This window comes from Delphinapterus leucas, chromosome 9 (assembly GCF_059928025.1).
Source record: "Delphinapterus leucas isolate spDelLeu-1000000601 "Yukka" chromosome 9, BTC_Dleu_Yukka2, whole genome shotgun sequence".
Taxonomy (NCBI): Eukaryota; Metazoa; Chordata; class Mammalia; order Artiodactyla; family Monodontidae; genus Delphinapterus; species Delphinapterus leucas.
Genome location: NC_143137.1, coordinates 44020204 through 44044011, shown reverse-complemented (window position 1 = coordinate 44044011; position 23808 = coordinate 44020204). Strand labels below are relative to the sequence as shown.

Sequence of the window (23808 nt, the reverse complement as noted above, 5' to 3'; positions counted from 1 at the left end):
ATTGTATTAATAGGTTTTCTATTTCAATAGAATAAGCTCTATTAGGAATAATGAACATTTCTTTAGTGCTATGTGTAGTTTCTCATTAGATCCTGCATCTAATAAAATCTATAATAATCTAATAATTATCTTTTTTTTAAATTAGTACGTTTTATCTTCATCTTACAGAGGACACAGACAATTTGCAGGTCACCTAAATAGTCCGCATAATTGTGTTTTTTTCTTTAATAAGTTGTTGGATTCAATTTAGTCACAATTTATTAACATTTTTGCATTTCTAGTTATAAATTAGGTTGGCGCCCACATTCTCTCTCTCTTGCTATCTTTGCCAGGTTTTGGTATTGGTATTGTTTGCTTCCAAAACGAGTTGAGAAACCTTTGGTGATTTGCTTTCACTAGTCCAAAGTTTCAATAAATGAGAACAACCAATTCTAGGCTAAGAATGCATTAAACTACTCTAATGAATTTCCCGCAGCATCTGAGTCTCTAATGTGGGGTCTTAACCGGCTTAGTCATGCGGGTGGGACCACGTGGGATGTTTGCTATTAAGTAGCACTCACAGGTAGCCACTTAAAACTTTCCTCTGGACAACGGTCCGGGGAGTCTCACAATTCATGTCTCCCCCTTTCTCTGAGTATTAAAAGAAAATCCTGGAAAAAAATCTTGAAGACGGTTTCAGTCATTTTCAACGTAGAATCCAGCCTTGAAACTAATTAAAAAAAAAAAAAGTTTTCCTCCCTCCCCAAAGCAGCAAGGGGTAATTGGATCCGCAGCCACGTAGAAGCCTCTGGTGGCACTAAATCCGGAGAGTCTCTAGCGACAGGCAGAGACCAGCGGATTTGCCTGGGTAGTAACAGTTTTTCCCTCCCAACTTTGGGCCGAAGTCCAGTCCCGAGGAGTTCACGGTTTCTCCCTTGGGGACGGGTCCCCTTTGAACTCGCCAGCCAAAGAAGGCCCGCCTCTTCCCCGGGCGGGCCAGCCCACCGGACCCTGCGGGCCCAGGCGTCTCAGGGCGCAGCAGGCGGGTCCTGGCGCACAGCCGCGGCTCCTCCCCTCCCTCGGATGTGGCCTGGGGGCGGGGGGCGGGAGAGAGGGGGTGGTTGCTGCTGCCCGAGGAGGGCTGGGAGTCTTTTCCACGTTTGCAAACGCCGCCGCACGCCCAGGCCCGACTCGCGCTGCCCGAGCTCAGCGCGCCTCTCCAGCTCCGCGCCGCGACCCCCTTTCCTCGCTGCCCGCGATGGCGATCAGGGCCCGGGGTTGGCGGCCCCCGCCGCCGCCCCTCCTCCTGCTGCTGCTCTGGGTGACCGGGCAGGCGGCGCCCGTGGCGGGCCTGGGGCTGGGCTCCGACACGGAGCTGCAGATCGAGCGGCGCTTCGTGCCCGACGAGTGTCCACGCACCGTGCGCAGCGGTGACTTCGTGCGCTACCACTACGTGGGAATGTTCCCAGACGGCCAGAAGTTCGACTCCAGGTACCTCGCACGGCGTGCCGGCCCGACCTCCGAGGCTGCAGCGCCCGCTCTCCCAGCTTCCCTGTCTCCGGACAGGCCTTTCCCTCCCGACGGACCTCCCCCAGCTCCGCCCCGCGCTCCTCCCTCTCCCTCTTCCCACCCCAAAGCTTTCCAGACCCTTCATCCCTTCAGCCTGGAGTGCTGGGGGCTGAGGGCTGGGGGTGGGGGTGGGGTGCCGCGAGTTTCCCGGCCCCTTTGCTTCCCTGGTCAGCGGGAATCTTGATAGGACCTTGAGCAGCAGCTGGGTCGGGACAGATCACGCCCTCCCTCTCCACCCTGCGCATAAACACAGGCGAAATGGGTGTAAAGTCGTCAGCCCGCGAGCAGACACCAAGAGCAAATGTGTTACTGTTCCTTCGGGCAAGGCCCTTGAGTGTCTAGTCAGACATGCCTCTCGAAGGTGATAATGATGATATTGACGAAGGTGATGATAGCAGCCGCTAACATATATGAAGCTATTACAGTGTGCCAGGGTAGTTCTAAGTGCCTTCCATATAACGAACTCATTTAATTCTTAATTCTCTGAGGTAGGAACTATCATTACCCTCATTTTGCCAGTGAGGGAACTTAAGGCCATTGAGGCTAAGAAGCTTGTTTAAGCGGAATCATTTTGAAACCCAGACAATCCAAGTCCAGGATTGTGCCTGTTAACTACTGCCCTTCCTTTACTGCCTTACCAAAAACTCCCTGGGCAAGAGGTAATCCAGAGCAAGTCACTCAGCTTTGATATGGGGCCGTGCACCGTGTCCACAATTTCAGCCCTAAACTCTGCCCCAAGATCACAACACCTCTCCCAACTTCTCTTCAGTTTAGCTTTAGGGTTGACAAGTCCTCTTCGCCTCCAGCTCCAGGCTGCTCTCCTTCCCAAGACTTTGTTATAATCCTAGGTCTGTGCCCTATAATCTCTTAAGTGAATCACCAGACTAAGTAAAGAGAAATGTTTGTTGAGCATCTGTTTTGTGTTCGAGGCTGGGCTAGGCTCATTCCTGAAGTTATCTTTTAAAAAGTACTCTTAGCCTCTCTTGCCTTTTTTGAAATTCCAGACAAGGAGTCAATATAAAAAATCTGGTTAGTATGCCACATGGCACATAGCAAGTGCTGAGAAATAGTCATTCTCACTATTGTTTCAGTTGCTTCTTTTTTTTAAAAAAAAGAACATCTTTATTGAGATATAATTCACATTCCATACAATTCACCCATTTAAAGTATACAATTCATTATTTTTTAGTATATTCACAGAGTTGTGCAATCATCACAAGTCTCTAATTCCAGAACATTTTCATTGTTCCAAAAAAGAAATGCTGGATCCATTAACAGTCAGTCACTTCCCCTCCAGCTCTAAGTAACCACTAATCTACTTTCTGTCTCTTTATGGAATCATGCAGTTTGCAGCCTTTATGTCTGGCTTCTTTCATGTAGCATAATGTTTTCAAGGTTCATCATGTTGTAGCATGTATCAGTACTTCATTCCTTTCTATGGCTGTATAATATTCCATACTGTACTTTGTTTATTCATTAGTTGGTGGACATTTGAGTTGTTTACACTTTTTGGTTATTATGAATAATGATGTTATGAACATTCATGTACAGGGTTTTCTGTGGATCTGTGTTTTCACTTCATTTTTTTAAAAATTATTATTTATTTATTTTTGGCTGCATTGGGTCTTCATTGCTGTGCACAGGCTTTCTCTAGTTGCGGCAAGTGGGGGCTACTCTTCGTTGTGGTGCGCAGGCTTCTCATTGTGGTGGCTTCTCTTGTTGCGGAGCACGGGCTCTAGATGCGTGGGCTTCAGTAGTTGTGGCATGTGGGCTCAGTAGTTGTGGCTCACGGACTCTAGAGTGCAGACTCAGTAGTTGTGGCACATGGGCTTAGTTGCTCCGTGGCATGTGGGATCTTCTCAGACCAGGGATTGAACTCATGTCCCCTGCACTGGCAGGCAGATTCCCAACCAGTGCGCCACCAGGGAAGTCACGTCCTTGCGGTTTTGATTCATGTTTCCCTAATGGCTAAAGATGCTGAACATCTTTTCATGAGTTTATTGGCCATTTGTGTATCTTTTTAAATTTGCTTCATTAATTAGAAAATAGGTAAGAATTTCCTCCTTGTGCTGATGTTAATAATTCCCATTGGAACAAATTGTCTAATACTTTCTACCCTCTAGGATGGCAGCCACTGTGAGGCAGTGTGGGACAGTGGGAAGAAAACAGAGGAGCTACCATCCATTCAGCAAATGTGTATGCAGTGTCTGCCCCTGAAGATGGTATCCCCTCCCTGTCCTTTTGCTTATAGTCCAGACAATTATATAGTGCGATAAGTACAGAAAGAATAAGAGCACACACTTCTGTCTCTCACATAGAGTTCACACATAGTTCTTACTACGTGCCTTTACATACAGGAACTGAAATGAATTCTTTTAACCTCACAGTACAGTGAGGGAGGTATCTCATTACGAACGAAGAAACTGAGGCTCAGAGAGTTCAAGTAATTTACCCAAGGTGGAGTAAACTACTAAGTAAACTACTTAACTAAGTGGTGGAGTGGGGCTTTGAATCTAGGCAGTTTAGTGATCTGTAGTTTATGATCTGTAGTCCACCACGTATATGATCGAAGAACGGCAAGGAGCTTTGGAAGCACCCAAAAGGCTTAACTATATGGGGTGTGTGTGTGTGTGTGTGTGTGTGTGTGTGTTTGTGTGTGTGGAGGGGTTGGGGGCTGGGGGAGGGGTGGTCAAGATGGAGCTCTGGGATAGCAGGAATAAAGCCTGAGGAAGATTAAAATTTACCAGGAGGAGATGAGAGGTGAGCGCTGGGGAGTAGGGGTCGGAAGAAAAGGGTGTGACTGGTAGAGAGAAGAGCATATGCGAGGCCTGGAAGTGAGGGCATGTGAAACCTGTTCAAAATAGCTTGAGCTTGGGCTTCCCTGGTGGCGCTGTGGTTGAGAGTCTGCCTGGCGATGCAGGGGACACGGGTTCAGTGCCTTGGTCCGGGAAAACCCCACATGCCGCGGAGCGGCTGGGCCCGTGAGCCATGGCCGCTGAGCCTGCGCGTCCGGAGCCTGTGCTCTGCAACGGGAGAGGCCACAACAGTGAGAGGCCCGCGTACCACACACACACACACAAAAAAGCCTGAGCTTGGAGTGAGAGTAGAGGAGTGACAGAGGGGGTTAAAAGAGGAGGTTGAAGGGAGGCCAGAGAAAAAGACAGGGCCAGCTTTTTTTATTCTTTTTTTTTTGCGGTACGCGGGCCTCTCACTGTCGCGGCCTCTCGGGAGCACAGGCCCGGGACGTGCAGGCTCAGCGGCCATGGCTCACGGGCCCAGCCGCTCCGCGGCATGTGGGATACTCCCGGACTGGGGCACGTACCCGCCTCCCCTGCATCGGCAGGCGGACTCCCAACCACTGCGCCACCAGAGAAGCCCAGGGCCAGCTTTTGAGAGCTCTCCTCTGCCTGTCTACGGAGTTTGGTCTTTTCGAGGGACAGTGGGAAGCCATTGAAGAGTTAATCAGGGGCGTGAGGGATCAGATTTGCATTTTACAAAGGTCCCTTTGGCTGCAGTGTGGACAGTGGAATGGTGGGAGCAGGGTACACAGTAGGTGACTCTTTAAAATGAGTTTCCTTCTAGGGCCTCTATTCCTTTGGGAATGTATGAAGTATTAGGGTGTTACTTTGCTATTCCTGCACAAACAGCTTAGGGAAGGAGAAATCCGCATGCTTTGGGCTTTGGCTGTTGATCCGGAGGTTTTGCCCAGAAGAAAATGATAGCTGTCGCTCTGACCATGGTCATAAACCACAAAGGGCCTTTCTTTCCACAGAGCATTCTTCCTGCATCTGTGCCTGGCGCTTGGGGGCAGTTGGTATCTTTTCAGCTTATGGGCATTTGCAGTTGCCAGGAGGCCCAGCCCTTCAGCCCTTGGTCACTGGCTTGGACGTGGTTTCATTTTATTTCGGAGCCTCCGTGGGCTTGTTAATATGCTCTGTGGCTGCTGCTACAGATCTAAGGAGAAGACAGCAGCTTCCCGCCTGCAGGTTTCTGTGGGGGGCTCCTGCTCTCACTCTCTAGTCCTTGGAAACTCCTTGTCCACCACTCTTGATTCAGCTTTTGAGGAGTTCCATAGCATTCCTAGTAGTAAGGGACTGAAGTTTAACATGTTCCTGTTATCTTTAGCAGGCAAAACCAGCATCTTGGTCAGTTCATTCACAGTCTCAGGCCTGTCTGCAGGCCTTTAAGGTCTATACATTCAATAAATATTACTGCGTGACCACTACATGCCCTGTTGGGTATATAGAGTTGTAAATGCTCAGACCCAGTGGTGTTCAAACTGTACATGCATCAGAATCACCTGAAGCTTATTATACACAGTTCCTGATTAGGTAGGCCTGGGATGGGGCCTGAGAATTTGTATATCTAACAAGTCCCCAGGTGATGCTGATGCTGTGGTCTAGGACCACATTTTGAGAACCATTGCTCTAAAAGAATCATAGACTCGTAACAGAGGTCAACTTCATTTTACATATTCATTCATTCATTCAACAAGTATTTATTGAAAACCTACTATTCTAGTTGTTGGGATGTAGCAGAGATAAAACAGACAAAAATCCCTGCCCTCAGGTAAAACTATTTTGTATGATACTCTGATGGTGGGTACATGTTATTTTATCTTTGTCCAAACCCATAGAATGTACATCACCAAGAGTGAACCCTGATGGGGGACTTCCCTGCGGTCCAGTGGTTAAGACTCCACGCTTCCAATGCAGGGGGCGTGGGTTTGATTCCCGGTTGGGGAACTAAGGTCCCACGTGCCGTGTGGCCAAAATAAATAAATAAACTTAAAAAAAAAAAAAACTTTAAAAATAAACTTAAAAAAAAAAAAAGAGTGAACCCTGATGTAAACTATGGACTTTTGGTGATAATGACGTGTCAGTGTAGATTCATTGATCCTAACAAATGTACCCCTCTGGTGATGCACTCTGCTGATAATGGAGGAGGCTGTGTGTGTGTGTGTGTGTGTGGGTGGGTGGCGTTAGGGGATGTATGGGAAATCTCTGTATCTTCTGTTCCATTTTTTTGTGAACTCAAAACTGCTCTAAAAAAACCAGTCTATTCAAAAAGATCCCTACCCTCAAGCCAGGGGATGGGGAGGGCCCAGAAACCCAGTACAGCTGGCTTAAGAAGAAAGGAAGGGAATTTATTGGAAGGTTCTCCAATTCCTCCTGAGGATCCAGAATCGTGAATAGAAGTGACTTTCTGGATCTCTCTGAGGGATTGCAGAGGGGCCGCATTTTCCCCTTCTCTGAAAGAGAGCTCCAGCAGGCTTTCCATGCCACATACATGACCTCTTGGGTCCAGTAACGCTGACTCACTGGAATCTGTCTCAATTCCTCATTCCCAGGATCTCTCCCATTTGATTGGTCCCATTTGCGTCAGGTTCCCGGCCCCCCCCCCCACATGGGTGTTAAATCATGTGTTAAGTGAAAGGGCATTATGGCTCATCCCTTCTGTAGGACTGGATCTCAGAGAGCTGGTGGGCTGGGCAGTACCTCGGACAGTGTCAGGGTGGACCGGAAGGGTTAAGTGTCGGCAGAGAGACTCAGGTCAGGACTTGCTCAGTTAGGCGGGAAGCATTTAAATTGTTGATCTGCATGGTAAGACTTTCTACGGAAAAGCCATGTAAAGAAAGAGAAGCTTCCCAGTGCAGTTCTGCTAACTTTAGGAAAAGTTCTTCTTTTATTGGCAGGCCAACATGATGCCCCCTTTGAAGACTTAATGGCACTGCTTTTTTAAAAAAATATTTATTTACTGATTGATTTTTATTTATTTTTGGCTGCGTTTGATTTTCATTGCTGCGCGCAGGCTTTCTCAAGTTGCGGCGAGCGGGGGCTACTCTTGGTTGCGGTGCGCGGGCTTCTCATTTGCGGTGGCTTCTCTTGTTGTGGATCGTGGGCTCTAGGCGCATGGGCTTCAGTACTTGTGGCACGCGGGCTCAGTAGTTGTGGCTCGTGGGCTCTAGAGAGCGGGCTTCAGTAGTTGTGGCGCACAGGTTTAGTTGCTCTGCGGCATGGGAGATCTTCCCAGACCAGGGATCGAACCCATGTCCCCTGCATTGGCAGGCGGATTCTTAACAGCTGCCTTAATGGCATTGCTTTTAATTTTCATTTGTGGGTCATTGCAAGTAACTATACATTCATATTGATTATTTAAGTTGGCTATATTTTGCTGGGCTGAGAACTTGTGTAAAATAAGAATTATTTATAGAGAGCTGACATTTTAACTTGTGCAGTTGCTTAAAAGCAAAAATCCACAATAGCAATGTAACGATTTTACTTTCCTTTGCAAAACTTTTCTTTTAATGATACTTTAATGCACCAAAGACCATCCAAGCCAGCCGCTTGCATGTCAGGGTCTGACTCTCCGTGGAGGTGTGAATAGATGCGTTCTCTCCTTTCCTTCCTCTGCACTCCTACTTGCTCCTCTTTTCTCCCTCACCTTCTCTCTCTTCCTCTCATTTTTCCATTTGGGTAGCAGAGAGGCAGTCTGCCAGATCATTAGTGGCTTGCCTTTCCCCCCTGCCAGGGCTCATTAGCTGCTGGTAGAGGTGGTTGTTTGAGGAAGATACTCTTGGGCAAAGGGTCTGGGAAGCCCAGAGTCACCTTTGGGAGCAAGAGGTGTGGGGAGGGAGGTGGGAGGCAGAAACATCAGACGTGGCCTCCCTCCCTTGAGTTGGGCCCAAGCTCAGCAGTGGAATTCAGCCTGGGGAGTGTGTTGAATCTCACCTGTGTCATCCCAGGGCTAGGCATCCAACTAGGAGGTGAGTTTCTACTTTTGTGCATTTCATGAATGTTCTAGTCTCATTCACCAAGGGCTTTGGCAAGGACCACAGTCCTCAAGTCAAGCACATCCCATGTAAGCCAGCCATCTGACCAACTCTGAGACACCAGAAGGCGGTTCCCATGCCCAATCGACTGGCTCTTTATTAACTTGCTTCCCTCCTGTTATGAATTCTCAAAATATGGCAGTGTCTTTAATGTTCAAAAGAAATTTATTCAGTCTAATGTACAGCAATGTGAATATAGTTAATAATACTGTATTGTATACTTGACATTTGCTAAGAATGTAATTCTTAAGTGTCCTTACTACAAAAAGAAAAAGAAAATGGTAACTATGTGAGGTGATGGATATGTTAATTAACTTCATTGTGACAATTATTTCACGATGTATCAAAACATCAAGTTATACACCTTAAATATACGCACTTTTTATTTGTCCATTATACCTCAATAAAGGTGCAAGGGGGAGTAATGTATTCGGTTATTATTTGTCTAAACTGAATCTAAAATTGGCATTTAGAGCAAGCTGTCTTTTCCTTTCATAGTTGATCAGGACTTCAGCTCTGCTAACCATAGGGCCATTCTCTCTCCCCTTTGTAATGGCCATTTTAACTTCATTTCTGGCTCTGAGATCAGAAGAATCTCAGCAACAAGTAGTATACATGCATGTCAATTTTTGGCAAAATGTTTTAAAACTAATTTAATTTTTAAAATAATACAGATGCACAGAGTTTTAAAAGCAGTTAAATAATTCCATAAAGCTTAAAATTATAGTTACCAAGCTGATAAGAGTGGGGAAGGGGCTCCGGGATGAGGTGTAGCTGTTCTGAATTCAGACTTTGATGCTCCAGGTTTCCTTCTACCCTGCGGCCTCCGCAGGCTCTAGGAGGCACATGGCGTCCACCCTTGACCAGATCCCCTTTTGCATACAACTAGATTCTGTTTCTTCCCTTCTAGGTCAGTTTCTGCCCCTCCGTTCCCTCTCCATCTTCCAAAATGTTGCCATCTCTTGACAGCAAGGGTCTCTGCTCTGGTTTTCTCAGTCCTTTTTCAAAAAAGAGCTTAGGAGCTTGGCTAGGAATGGACTTTGGGGGCTCTAGAGAAGTGAGTGTGTTCAGTTTGCCATATGTTCTTTTTAAAGTTCATCCTCACTGCAGGTTGAAACCTGAATTTAGAAGTAGAGCCACAGTATTTATGCTTAAGAATGCAACTACAGGGGTAGTTACCTATCCTGAGGAATAAGCGCAAGACAGTGTATGCTTGTTTGTAGCAGATGAGTGAGTTGAATTTGAGTGAGTTGAATATGATGGGTGTTACGTGATGTCTCCTGTCGTAGTGGTCCTTGAGCTGATCAGCTGAAAGAGCATCGCTGGAGGGTGCTGCAGCCACCTCCCATACCCGCCTTGGGGCAGAGGAAGGTAGAAGTGTCAGGGGCAGCAATCAAAGGGTCTACAGCAGTGAATGAGCAGGGGAGAAAAAATAAGCTGGTGGAGAGGAAAGGGGGTGTTGGATGTGCTGGATAATTTCCATTTGCCTTCCTAGGTCCACTCTACCCCTGTTCCACTTGCTTTTTGCTCTGGGAGGTTGACCTATATGGACTACCTGTGCATAGTACGGGTTATATCAGTGACCCTCTTGTAGTCCGGCTTGTGGCTGGGTTCAGCCATGGGGCCTCAGCAGGAGATCAGAGGGAGGGAGGAGAGTGTGGTGGAGATATTTATTCCTCTGGCTCCCTGCCTATAGAGTCATCACATGGGCTGTGTCCCTAGACCAAAGGTCCTAGCTTAGCTTCTGTCAGGTGCTCTGAGCTCCCTCTCTGTTCCTGGATCCTTCAGGTCTGGGTGTGACAACAGCACTCCCTTCTTGTCCCCAGAGGTACTGCATTGTCCCTTAATTGTTTCTCTGCACCCTGCACACAGCCCCTTTATTAAAGTGTCCTGGAGCTGCCTAGTTTGTGCCTATCATCTCTTTCCTGCAGGACCTCGATTGGGACATCTGCAAATCAGCCCAATACTGGGACAGGCTGAATAAGGGCTAATTCCAGCGCTTGCAGAAATAATTTTCATGACCAGCTCCTGGCTGGATCCTGTGTATGAATTTGTTCCAGTAGTACTGATCAGCACAGACTTGCTGAGAACAACTTTATTTTTCCAGATGGTCAGAGTTTTCAGCTGTAGACAAAACTGGCCTTGCTTGTTAGTTTCTCATGTATGTAAATTATACATTTTCTTTCGGAAAGGTGTTTTTTGTTTCTAGCATGTTGCTTAGGCAGTCATCAAATGCATACATTAATGCTGTGAGGCCATACCAGTTTTTATACATCATCTAGGGAGTCCCTGTGCATGGAGGATAAGAGTCAGATAGGCCTGGGTTCTAGCTTTTTTTCCCATTTGGCTAACTTTGTGAGCTTGGGAAATTTTTTCACCTCCCAGGAGCCTGAGTATCAGCACTTACTTTCAGGTGTTGTATGAGGATTAAATGAGATAGCGTATAGAAAAGCTTAGGTTACCCCTGTGCCTGACACATAATAAATGCTCTCTAAATAGTAGTTATTATTAAAAACTCTCGTTAAATTTGGGTTCTGTGGATGAAAAATATAAAGTTCCGTGCCTGGGAAGTCTTCGAAGCCTGAATTCTGGTCCATAAATCCTCCAGTTTGATGATGGTTCAGGGTATGGCAAAGCCCCAGCCAAGTGAAACTGAAGAGCTGGCATTCCCCAGGGTGGGTTTCGTAGAGCCGTAGGAGGCGTAGAGCCGACTTCGGCACAAAGCTGATTATGTGCTTTTGTTCTCTGGCTTGTCAGCCAGAACTTGGACATTTGCTTTCTGTTCACTGACCTTGGAGAAAGGAAGGCTGTGAAATGGACTCTAAAACTGGGAGGAGAAAGGGAAGGAGAGGGCAGGTCTGAGGAAGATGACCTGACAGGTGGTGAGGTGGACTGTACTGCTCTCCCAAGCTGTTCATTAAGGAAAATGAGGAAAATGTAGAAGTAATTTACCAAGTGAAGGGCAGGTAAATTCCAACAGCCCTTGACATTTTATTACATAAGTACAGTCGTCTCTTGGTATCCATGGGGGATTGGTTCCAGAACCCCTTTGGATACCAAAATCTTCAGATACTCAAGTCCCTTATATAAAACGGTGTAGTATTTGCATATAACCAAGGCACATCCTCCTGTATACTTTAAATCATCGCTAGATTACTTCTGATACCTAATACAATGTAAATGCTATGTAAATAGTTGCCGGTGTTCAGCAAATTCAGGTTTTTGCTTTTTGGAACTATCTGAAATTTGAAAAAATATTTTCAATTTCCAGTTGGTCGAATCCATGAAGTGAAACCTGTGAACATGTATTCCGTGATCATTTTGAAATTAAGAGAGAATTAAAGAGAAGACAAATCGTCACCTGAAATCTCCTACCCATAGATTACTGTTGGTAATATTTTCACGTGTCACCTTGTGGATTTTTCACATGCATCTATATATGTAAATTCAAAATGAGATTATTTTATATGTGGCACTGTAACCTACACTTTTCTCTTCATGTGTATGTCTTTCTAGTGCCAATGAATAGAAATATTAAAATTTTTTTTATTGAGGTATAATTGACATATAGTATTATATTAGTTTTAGGTGTACAACATAATGATTTGATATTTGTATATATTGCAAAATGATCACCACAATAAGTGTAGTTAACATCCATCACCATGCATAGTTACAAAAAATTTTTTTCTTGTGGTGGTAACTTTTTTTTTTTTTTTTGGCTTTGTTGGGTCTTCACTGCTGCGTGTGGGCTTTCTCTAGTTGTGGCGAGTGGGGGCTACTCTTCCTTGCGGTTCGTGGGCTTCTCATTGTGGTGGCTTCTCTTGCTGTGGAGGACAGGCTCTAGGCATGTGGGCTTTAGTAGTTGTGGCTCACGGGCTCTAAAGCGCAGGCTCAGTAGTTGTGACGCATGGGCTTAGTTGCTCCGCAGCATTGGGATCTTCCCTAGCCAGGTCTCGAACCCGTATCCCCTGCATTGGCAGGTGGATTCTTTTTTCTTTAACATCTTTATTGGAGTATAATTGCTTTACAATGGTGTGTTAGTTTCTGCTTTATAACAAAGTGAATCAGCTATACATATACATATATCCCCATATCTCTTCCGTCTTGTGTCTCCCTCCCTCCCACCCTCCCTAGGTGGTCACAAAGCACCAAGTTGATCTCCCTGTGCTATGTGGCTGCTTCCCACTAGCTATCTATTTTACATTTGGTAGTGTATATATGTCCATGCCACTCTCTCACTTCGTCCCAGCTTACCCTTCCCCCTCCCTGTGTCCTCAAGTCCATTCTCTATGTCTGCGTCTTTATTCCTGTCCTGCCCCTAGGTTCTTCAGAACCTTATTTTATTATTATTGTATTCCATATATGTGTGTTAGCATACAGTATTTGTTTTTCTCTTTCTGACTTACTTCGCTCTGTATGACAGATCTCGGTCCATCCACCTCACTACAAATAACTCAATTTCATTTCTTCTTGTGGCTGAGTAATATTCCATTGTATATATGTGCCACATCTTTTTTATCCATTCATCTGTCGATGGACACTTAGGTTGCTTCCATGTCCTGGCTATTGTAAACAGAGCTGCAATGAACATTGTGGTACACGACTCTTTGAATTATGGTTTTCCCAGGGTATATGCCCAGTAGTGGGATTGCTGGGTCATACGGTAGTTCTATTTTTAGTTGTTTTTTTTTTTTTGTGGTACGCGGGCCTCTCACTATTGTGGCCTCTCCCGTTGCGGAGCACAGGCTCCGGACGCGCAGGCTCAGCGGCCATGGCCCACGGGCCCAGCCACTCCGCGGCATGTGGGATCTTCCCGGACCGGGGCACGAACCTGCGTCCCCTGCATCAGCAGGCGGACTCTAAACCACTGCACCACCAGGGAAGCCCCTATTTTTAGTTTTTTAAGGAACCTCCATACTGTTCTCCATAGTGGCTGTATCAATTTAGGCAGGTGGATTCTTAACCACTGTGCCACCAGGGAGATCCCAATGATAACCTTTAAGATTTACTTTCTTGGCAACTTTGAATATGCAACACATTATTATTATTTTTAAAAATTAATTAATTAATTATTTTGCGTTACACAGGCCTCTCACTGTTGTGGCCTCTCCCGTTGCGGAGCACAGGCTCCGGACGCGCAGGCTCAGCGGCCATGGCTCACGGGCCTAGCTGCTCCGTGGCATGCTGGATCTTCCCGGACTGGGGCACGAACCCGTGTCCCCTGCATCGGCAGGCGGACTCGCAACCACTGCGCCACCAGGGAAGCCCTAGTTTATTTATTTTTATCTTTGGCTGTGTTGGGCCTTCGTTGCTGTGCGCAAGCTTTCTCTAGTTGCGGCGAGCGGGGACTACTCTTCCTTGCGGTGTGCAGGCTTCTCATTGCGGTGGCTTCTCTTGTTGCAGAGCACGGGCTCTAGGTGCACGGGCTTCAGTAGTTGTGGCACTTGGGCTCAGTAGTTGTGGCTCGTGGGCTCTAGAGCGCAGGCTCAGTAGTTTTGGCGCACGGGCTTAGTTGCTCCGCAGCATGTGGGATCTTCCCGGACCAGGGCTTGAACCTGTGTCCCCTGCATTGGCAGGCAGATTCTTAACCACTGTGCCACCAGGGGAACCCTGCAACACAATATTATTAACTATAGTCACCATTAACTATATTCACTGTACAGTATTGTTAACTATAGTCATGTATAGTAATGCTATACATTACATCCCTATAGCAGAAATCTGTTATTTTTAAATGGCCATAGAGCATTTTATTATATGTCCTTGCCTTATATGCAATCAGTGCCATACTCTTGAACTTGTAAGTTATTTCCAGTGTTTAGTTATTATAAACCAAGCTCTGTAGTCATTTTCTTAAACACAGTGTCTAAAACTCTGTAGGTGTCTCTGCCAGTATGTAAGGTACTTGTAGGCAGAGTCCATGCCTTGGACTTTTTTATATCCCCCAAAGCCCCTAGCATAGTATCCTAATTGGCACCCCCTTGCTGTTGCTAAGTTTGACATGGAAGAGGATGAGAACTTGGATCATAGCCATGATTCCATTATTTATTTTCCTACTTAAGGCCATCACCAGTCAGCCTTTAAAACACATGTATTAGTGATTTCAAGACTACATCAGACTTTCTATCACCTGCAATAATTATGTATGGTAATATTGGCATAACCCTTAGGTTTTCAGAGTACTTTTCACATCGTTATATGGTACGGATCTTGTGATGGCTATTATCATCACTCACATTTTGCAGTGGAGGAAACTGAGATTAAGAGAGTTTTAAGCGCACTTCCTGCTACACCACGCTGCCTCTTTGTTTAACTTATTGACTTAAAAGAAAAAAAAAGAAAATTAGTGTTAATTTGCACATGAGTATCTGTGATATTGCTGTTAGGTACCAATCACATGGAAATGGAATAAACGTTTTTTTTTTTTTAATGGAAGAATTGGTAGATATTTCACAACAAACAACATATATTTTTCTCTAGAGAGAGTTATGCTGATGCTTATCTGACTAGATTTGCTGGCAATATTCAAGGTAATTAAAAAATTCCAACCCTGCAAGTACTGTCCAATGAAGATATTTCCTGCATCAGTAACTCCTCTGTAGGCTTTTTTTTTTTTTTTTTGCTGTACGCAGGCCTTTCACTGTTGTGGCCTCTCCCGTTGCAGAGCACAGGCTCCGGACGCGCAAGCCCAGTGGCCATGGCTCACGGGCCCAACCGCTCCACGGCATGTGGGATCTTTCCGGACCGGGGCACGAACCCGTGTCCCCTGCACCAGCAGGCGGACTCTCAACCACTGCGCCACCAAGGAAGCCCTCTCTGTGGGCTTTTTACTTTGCAGTGACCTCACTCTGTCCATGGGTACATTTTTACAGGTTAGTTTCATTAAGGGAAGGATTATTCATACTTTTCCTTCTCTCTCCCTACCTTTTGGGTCTTCAGCTATGACAGAGACTCCACTTTCAACGTGTTTGTGGGAAAAGGACAACTGATTGCAGGAATGGACCAAGCTCTGGTCGGGATGTGTGTAAATGAGAGGCGTTTTGTGAAGATCCCCTCAAAGCTGGCCTACGGAAGTGAAGGAGTTTGTAAGTGTTTGTTCTGTGTTTGTAAACACATCTGCCGAAACCACCAGAACATTTGCAGGCTCTTCAGTCAGGCAGACTAGAGTCTTCGGAAGCTTCGGGTAGGGGAAAATGAGAAGCTGTGAGCACACACACACAGCTAAAATCTCATCTTAGAAGTTTATTTATTCTAGATATGAAAGAAGTGTTATTAACACAGGTGTACTGAATGTTATCCTTGCTGAGAGGAAATTTTTGTGTGTTTTTCTCTTTAAATTTCATTTGGAGGGAGTTCCCTGGTGGCCTAGTGGTTAGGATCCTGGGCTTTCAATTCCATGGCCTGGGTTCAATCCCTGGTCAGGGGACTGAGATCCCGCAAGCCACAGGGTGCGGCAGAAAAATTTGTTTTTCATTTGGAAAAAAGGAGGGAACGTGGCTCATTTTGGAATTGTATGTGACCTCTCGAGCCCTTTTGGCTTCCATTCACCTTGTCAGCGTCCTAGGTGTTTATTTGTCTGGCCCAAAAGGCAGCAGCTTCTCAGTGTGAACTCTCTTTATTTTCTAGCTGGTGTGATTCCCCCAGATTCAGTTCTTCATTTTGATGTACTTCTGATGGATATTTGGAATTCGGAAGATCAGGTTCAGATTCACACTTACTTCAAGCCCGCCAGTTGCCCTCGGACCATCCAGGTGTCTGATTTTGTTAGGTACCACTACAATGGAACGTTCTTGGATGGGACACTGTTTGATTCGAGGTAAGTCCCGCCATTCATGGTAGTATCATTGAAATGCCCCTTAGTTCTTTCTCTCTCATCCGCTTTTTTATGCCCATGGAGAAATCAGAAAAGGGATTCATTCCCAACCGCTCTGTGATTGGGAACAAAGATGTATACATGCTTTTTCTCCAGGGATGGGTATGAGTTCATTGGTAGCTGAGTTTTGGGTAACAAAAACCTTTTGAAGGATGAATTGGAAATGCCCTCATGGTATGGAACTTTTCCCCTTTCTCATTGGTTTTCAGTCACAATCGCATGAAAACATATGACACATATGTGGGAATTGGTTGGCTGATTCCTGGAATGGACAAAGGGCTGCTGGGGATGTGTGTGGGAGAAAAGCGCATCATCACCATACCTCCTTTTCTGGCCTATGGAGAAGATGGAGATGGTAAGTCCTTCTCATTCTTTGTGCCACTCTCATCTGTCTTTATTTCTTTTGCAGTGGTTAATTTAACTTACCGTGTGAAACCCACCAGAGCTTTTGGTCTAGACTTGCGGTGTCCAATATGGTAGCCACTAGCTACATATAGCTATTTACATTTACATTAGGTTAAATAAAACTTTAAATACTGTACCTTGGTCACACTGCCACAGTTCATGTACTTAAGAGCTGCTTGTTGCCAAGGGCTGCTATACTGGACAGGGCAGATACAGAGCATTTCCATCACTGCAGAAAGTTCTATTTGGACGGTGCTAGTCTAGATCATTTGCTGTCTGATGAGTAAGTTGCAGAAATCTCCACCTATTAATGGTCATTGTTGTTCTTTTTTTTTCCACCTAGTACTATTTTATTTTATTTATATTGTTGTTCTTTTTTTTTCCACCTAGTACTATTTTATTTTATTTAAAAATTTTTTTATTTGAGTATAGTTACTTTACAATGTTGTGTTAGTTTCTGCTGTACAGCAAAGTGAATCAGCTATGCGTATACATATATCCCCTCTTTTTTGGATTTCCTTCTCATTTAGGTCACCACAGAGTATTGAGTAGAGTTCCCTGTGCTATACAGTAGGTTCTCATTTGTTATCTATTTTATACATAGTATCAGTAGTGTATATATGTCAATCCTAATCTCCCAATTCATTCCACCCTCATTGTTGTTCTTAAGTAAGACATCTCGGGACTTCCCTGGTGGTCCAGTGGTTAAGACTCCATGCTTCTAGGGCAGGGGCGTGGGTTCCATCCCTGGTCAGGGAACTAAGATCCCACAAGCCGTGTGGCCAAAAAAAAAAGAAAAGAAAAGAAAGAGAAAAAAAAAAAGAAAATGTGATGCTATTTAAGAAGTTTACTAACAGTGATACCTGACTTCTAATAACCCCCTAATATAAAGTTTTCCAAGCTATGTTTTCTGAGAGTTCTAGGTCTACAGAGCAGGAGGAGAGAGGAGCCTTCTCTCCTGTCGACCTCCACTTTTATTACTGGGAATCTGCAGACAGTTTCTTTAAAAACCTGCTAAAAGAAAAATAAAGCTTGAAAGTAACTGCCACAAATATATCTTAATTCTCCCCTCCCCAAGATATGTTATTATTCTTATCACTACTCAAACTCTCTCATCCTTGGCTAATGGAAGTTCATTCTCCTTGTCTGCCAAATCCTTTTATCATCATCCACATGCATATGAGGTACGAAGTAAAGGTAGATACCTAGCCCGATGTGACGAATGTTATTTATTTATTTTAAATAAATAATAAATAATTTAAATATTTTAAATAAATAGTTTATATAAAATAGTTATTTTTAAATGTTTTATACTTTGACACTGTGCTCAGCTATCCAGGTATAAATTTAAACAGGTGAATTGTATAGTATGGGAATTATATCACAATAAAGTTGTTATAAAAAAAAGCAAATATTCAGGTAGTACATAATAATGCTAGAAAAATTTACACCCTGGGGTTACCGTAAGGCTTTCTGTTTTCTATTAAATTAAAAGATACAGAAAAGTAAAAAAGATTAATATTCTATCACACACCCTCCCACACCCACACCTGCATTTCAGGGATTAACCACACCTGGCGATCCAGAGGCTGACTCAGCAGCCTGCTTTCAGCAGATTTCACCATTCCTCTGAGGGGAAGGAGACAGAGGGGTGGGCTCTGCCAAAGAGCCAGTTGAAGGAGCACAGTCTTGGCATGCCCTGTGGTTCACTTGTCTAGGCCTTCTCCTTTGCATGACATAACAAATGGCAAGTAAGAGTGTTGAGGTAAGTGGTTTGTCAGGTAACTAACTTCCTTCTATCCCAGAGTCCTGGGTTTAGAGTTACTTATTGGTTGATGTTGATCTTTGCAGGAAGAGCTAGTGCCCAATAATCTCTTCATGTGGATTATCGTGTGGCACATATTCAATAAATCCTCACTGTTAGGAATATCCATGAGAAGCAATACCATCCTGAAGTGAAATAGAAATGATTGGAGGACTATTTATGTTTTGGATTGTGGGTGCCGTTTTTTCCCCTCTTACCTCAGCTAAATTTAGTTTTACTTATATCTTGTTTTGGATGCACTTAAAGGATTGAATTTTTGCCTCTTTAAAAATTGGGGAACTTCCCTGGTGGCACAGTGGTTAAGAATCTGCCCGCCAGTGCAGGGGACACGGGTTCGAGCCCTGGTCCAGGAAGATCCCACATACCACAGAGCAGCTAAGCCTGTGCGCCACAACTAGTGAGCCTGCGCTCTAGAGCCTGTGAGCCACAACTACTGAGCCCGCGTGCCACAACTACTGAAGCCCACATGTCTAGAGCCTGTGCTGTGCAACAAGAGAAGCCGCTGCAATGAGAAGCCCACACACTGCAACGAAGAGTAGCCCCCACTCGCCGCAACTAGAGAAAGCCTGCACAGAGCAACGAAGACCCAAAGAGCCAAAAATAAAAAAAGTTGGTAGTGAGGGACTCTGGTAGAGCTCACACCAAGGAGTACTTCCCAGAACTACTGCTGCCAGTGTCCTTGTCCCCACAGTAAGCCACAGCCACCCCCTGCCTCTGCAGGAGACCCTCCAACACTAACAGGGACTCAGATTGATCTCCGAGATGACCCCAGAACTTTAGCAAGACTGAATGATATGAAGGAAAAAACCTATATGTGTGGAAAAAGGACAGAAACTAGAAAAAGAGCCGTGTGGCTGACAGGGTCTTGGTGCTCCAGCCGGGTGTCAGGCCTGAGCCTCTGAGGTGGGAGAGCCTAGTTCAGGACACTGGATTACCAGAGACCTCCAGGCCCCCACGTAATATCAATCGGCAACAGCTCTCCCAGAGATCTCCATCTCAACGCTAAGACCCAGCTCCACTCAACGACCAGCAACCTCCAGTGCTGGACACCCCATGCCAAACAACTAGAAAGACAGGAACACAGCCCCACCCATTAGCGGAGAGGCTGCCTAAAATCATAATAAGTTCACAGACACCCCAAAACACACCACCGGACATGGTCCTGCCCACCAGAAAGACAAGATCTAGCCTTATGCACCAGAACACAGGCACCAGTCCCCTCCAACAGGAAGCCTCACAACTCAGTGAACCAACCTCACCCACTGGGGACAGCCACCAAAAACAACAGGAACTACGAACCTGCAGCCTGCTAAAAGGAGACCCCAAACACAGTAAGTCAAGCAAAATGAGAAGACAGAGAAATACACGGCAGATGAAGGAGCAAAGTAAAAACCCATTAGACCAAACAAATGAAGAGGAAATAGGCAGTCTACCTGAAAAAGGATTCAGAGTAATGATAGTAAAGATGATCCAAAACCTTGGAAATAGAATGGAGAAAATACAAGAAACATTTAACAAAGACCTAGAAGAACTAAAGAGCAAACAAACAATGATGAACAACACAATAAACGAAATTAAAAATTCTCTAGAGGGAATCAATAGCAGAATATCTGAGGCAGAAGAACAGATAAGTGACCTGGAAGATAAAATAGTGGAAATAACTACTGCAGAGCAGAATAGAGAAAAAAGAATGAAAAGCATTGAGGACAGTCTCAGAGACCTCTGGGACAACATTAAGCACACAAACACTTGAATTATAGGGGTCCTAGATGGAGAAGAGAAAAAGAAAGGGACTGAGAAAATATTTGAAGAGATTATAGTTGAAAACTTCCCTAACATGGGAAAGGAAATAGCCCATCAACTCCAGGAAGCACAGAGAGTACCATACAGGATAAATCCAAGGAGAAACACACCAAGACACATATTAATCAAACTATCAAACATTAAATACAAAGAAAAAATATTAAAAGGAGCAAGGGAAAAGCAACAAATAACATACAAGGGAATCCCCATAAGGTTAACAGCTGATCTTGCAGCAGAAACTCTGCAAGCCAGAAGGGAGTGGCAGGACATATTTAAAGTGATGAAAGGGAAGAACCTACAACCAAGATTTCTCTGCCCAGCAAGGATCTCATTCAGATTCGACGGAGAAATTAAAACCTTTACAGACAAACAAAAGTTAAGAGTATTCATCACCACCAAACCAGCTTTACAAAACATGCTAAAGGAACTTCTCTAGGCAGGAAACACGAGAAGGAAAAGACCTACAAAAACAAACCCAAAACAATTAAGAAAATGGTAATGGGAACATACATATCAATAATTACCTTAAATGTAAATGGATTAAATGCTCCAACCAAAAGACACAGGCTGGCTGAATGGATACAAAAACAAGACCTGTATATATGCTGTCTACAAGAGACCCACTTCAGACCTAGGGACACATACAGACTGAAAGTGAGGGGATGGAAAAAGATATTCCATGCAAATGGAAATCAAAAGAAAGCTGGAGGAGCAATTCTCATATCAGATAAAATAGACTTTAAAATAAAGACTATTACAAGAGAAAGAGAAGGACACTACATGATGATCAAGGGATCAATCCAAGAAGAAGATATAACAATTGTAAATATTTATGCACCCAACATAGGAGCACCTTAATATATAAGGCAAATGCTAACAGCCATTAAAGGGGAAATCGACAGTAACACAATAATAGTAGGGGAGTTTAACACCCCGCTTTCACCAATGGACAGATCATCCAAATGAAAATAAATAAGGAAACACAAGCTTTAAATGACCCATTAAACAAGATGGACTTAATTGATATTTATAGGACATTCCATCCAAAAACTACAGAATACACTTTCTCCTCAGTGCTCATGGAACATTCTCCAGTATAGAATATATCTTGGGTCATAAATCAAGCCTTGGTAAATTTAAGAAAATTGAAATTGTATCGAGTGTCTTTTCTGACCACAACACTATGAGACTAGATATCAGTTACAAGAAAAAAACTGTAAAAAATACAAACACATGGAGGCTAAACAATACGCTACTGAATAACCAAGAAATCACTGAAGAAATCAAAGAGGAAATAAAAAAACACGTAGAAACAAATGACAATGAAAACATGACAACCCAAACCTATGAGATGCAGCAAAAGCAGTTCTAAGAGGGAAGTTTATAGCAATACAATCCTACCGCAAGAAGCAAGAAACATCTCAAAAAAACAACCTAACCTTATACCTAAAGCAGTTAGAGAAAGAAGAACACAAAAAAACCCCAAAGTTAGCAGAAGGAAAGAAATCATAAAGATCAGATCAGAAATAAAGGAAAAAGAAGGAAACGATAGCAAAGATCAATAAAACTAAAAGCTAGTTCTTTGAGAAGATAAACAAAATTGATAAACGATTAGCCAGACTTATCATAGAAAAAAGGGAGAAGACTCAAATCAACAGGATTAGAAATGAAAAAGGAGAAGTAGCAACTGACACTGCAGAAATACAAAGGATCATGAGAGATTACTACAAGCAACTCTATGCCAATAAAATGGACAACCTGGAAGAAATGGACAAATTCTTAGAAAAGCACAACCTTCCGAGACTGAACCAGGAAGAAATAGAAAATATAAACAGACCAATCACAAGCACTGAAATTGAGACTCTGATTAAAAATCTTCCAACAAACAAAAGCCCAGGACCAGATGGCTTCATAGGCTTCACAGAGTTCTCAAACTCTTCCAAAATATAGCAGAGGGAGGAACACTCCCAAACTCATTTCACCATCACCCTGATACTGAAACCAGACAAAGATGTCACAAAAAAAGAAAACTACAGGCCAATATCACTGACGAACATAGATGCAAAAATTCTGAACAAAATACTAGCAAACAGAATCCAGCAGCTCATTAAAAGGGTCATACACCATGATCAAGTAGGGTTTATCCCAGGAATGCAAGGACTCTTCAATATATGCAAATCAATCAATGTGATACACCATATTAACAAATTGAAGGATAAAAACCATATGATCATCTCAATAGATGCAGTAAAAGCTTTCCACAAAATTCAACACCCATTTATGATAAAAACCCTCCAGAAAGTAGGCATAGAGGGAACTTATCTCAACATAATAAAAGCCATATATGACAGACCCACAGCCAGCATTGTTCTCAGTGGTGAAAAACTGAAATCATTTCCACTAAGATCAGGAACAAGACAAGGTTGCTCACTGTCACCACTATCATTCAACATAGTTTTGGAAGCTTTAGCCACAGCAAGCAGAGAAAAAAAAAGAAATAAAAGGAATCCAAATTGGAAAACAAGAAGTAAAGCTGTCACTGTTTGCAGATAACATGATACTATACATAGGGAATCCCAAAGATGCTACTACTAGAGCTAATCAATGAATTTGGTAAAGTAGCAGGATACAAAATTAATGCACAGAAATCTCTTGCATTCCTATACACTAATGATGAAATGTCTGAAAGAGAAATTAAGGAAACACTCCCATTTACCATTGCAACAAAAAGAATAAAATACCTAGGAATAAACCTACCTAAGGAGAAAAAAACCTGTATGCAGAAAAGTATAAGACACTGATGAAAGAAATTAAAGATGATACAAACAGATGGAGAGATATACCATGTTCTTGGATTGGAAGCATCAACATTGTGAAAATGACTATACTCCCCAAAGCTATCTACAGATTCAATGCAATCCTTATCAAACTACCAGTGGCATTTTTCACAGAAGTAGAACAAAAATTTCACAATTTGTATGGAAACACAAAAGACCTCGAATAGCCAAAGCCATCTTGTGAAAGAAAAATGGAGCTGGAGGAATCAGGCTTCCAGACTTCAGACTGTACTACAAAGCTACAGTAATCAAGACAGGATGGTACTGGCACAAACACAGAAAAATAGATCAATGGAACAGGATAGAAAGCCCAGAGATAAACCCACACACATATGGTCACCTTATTTTTGATAAAGGAGGCAAGAATATCCAATGGAGAAAAGACAGCCTCTTCAATAAGTGGTGCTGGGAAAACTGGACAGCTACATGTAAAAGAACGAAATTAGAACACTCCCTAACACTATACACAAAAATAAACTCAAAATGGATTAAAACATAAATGTAAGGCCAGACACTATCAAACTCTTCGAGGAAAACATAGGCAGAACACTCTATGACATAAATCACAGCAAGATCCTTTTTGATCCACCTCCTAGAGAAATGGAAATAAAAACAAAAATAAACAAATGGGACCTAATGAAACTTAAAAACTTTTGCACGGCAAAAGAAACCATTAACAAAA

At 43.7% G+C, this 23808-nt stretch overlaps 1 protein-coding gene across 1 annotated transcript in view; it reads left to right on the top strand.

Moving 5' to 3' along the window:
• The first annotated feature begins 1108 nt into the window (after positions 1 to 1108).
• FKBP9 (FKBP prolyl isomerase 9) overlaps positions 1109 to 23808 on the top strand; it is a 48091-nt gene continuing 25391 nt past the window's right edge. The window contains exons 1-4 of the mRNA XM_022583764.3: positions 1109 to 1470; positions 15323 to 15468; positions 16010 to 16199; positions 16466 to 16611. Coding sequence (XP_022439472.1) covers positions 1238 to 1470; positions 15323 to 15468; positions 16010 to 16199; positions 16466 to 16611 — 715 coding nt within the window. The 5' untranslated portion in view covers positions 1109 to 1237. The remainder of the gene's footprint in view (positions 1471 to 15322; positions 15469 to 16009; positions 16200 to 16465; positions 16612 to 23808) is intronic.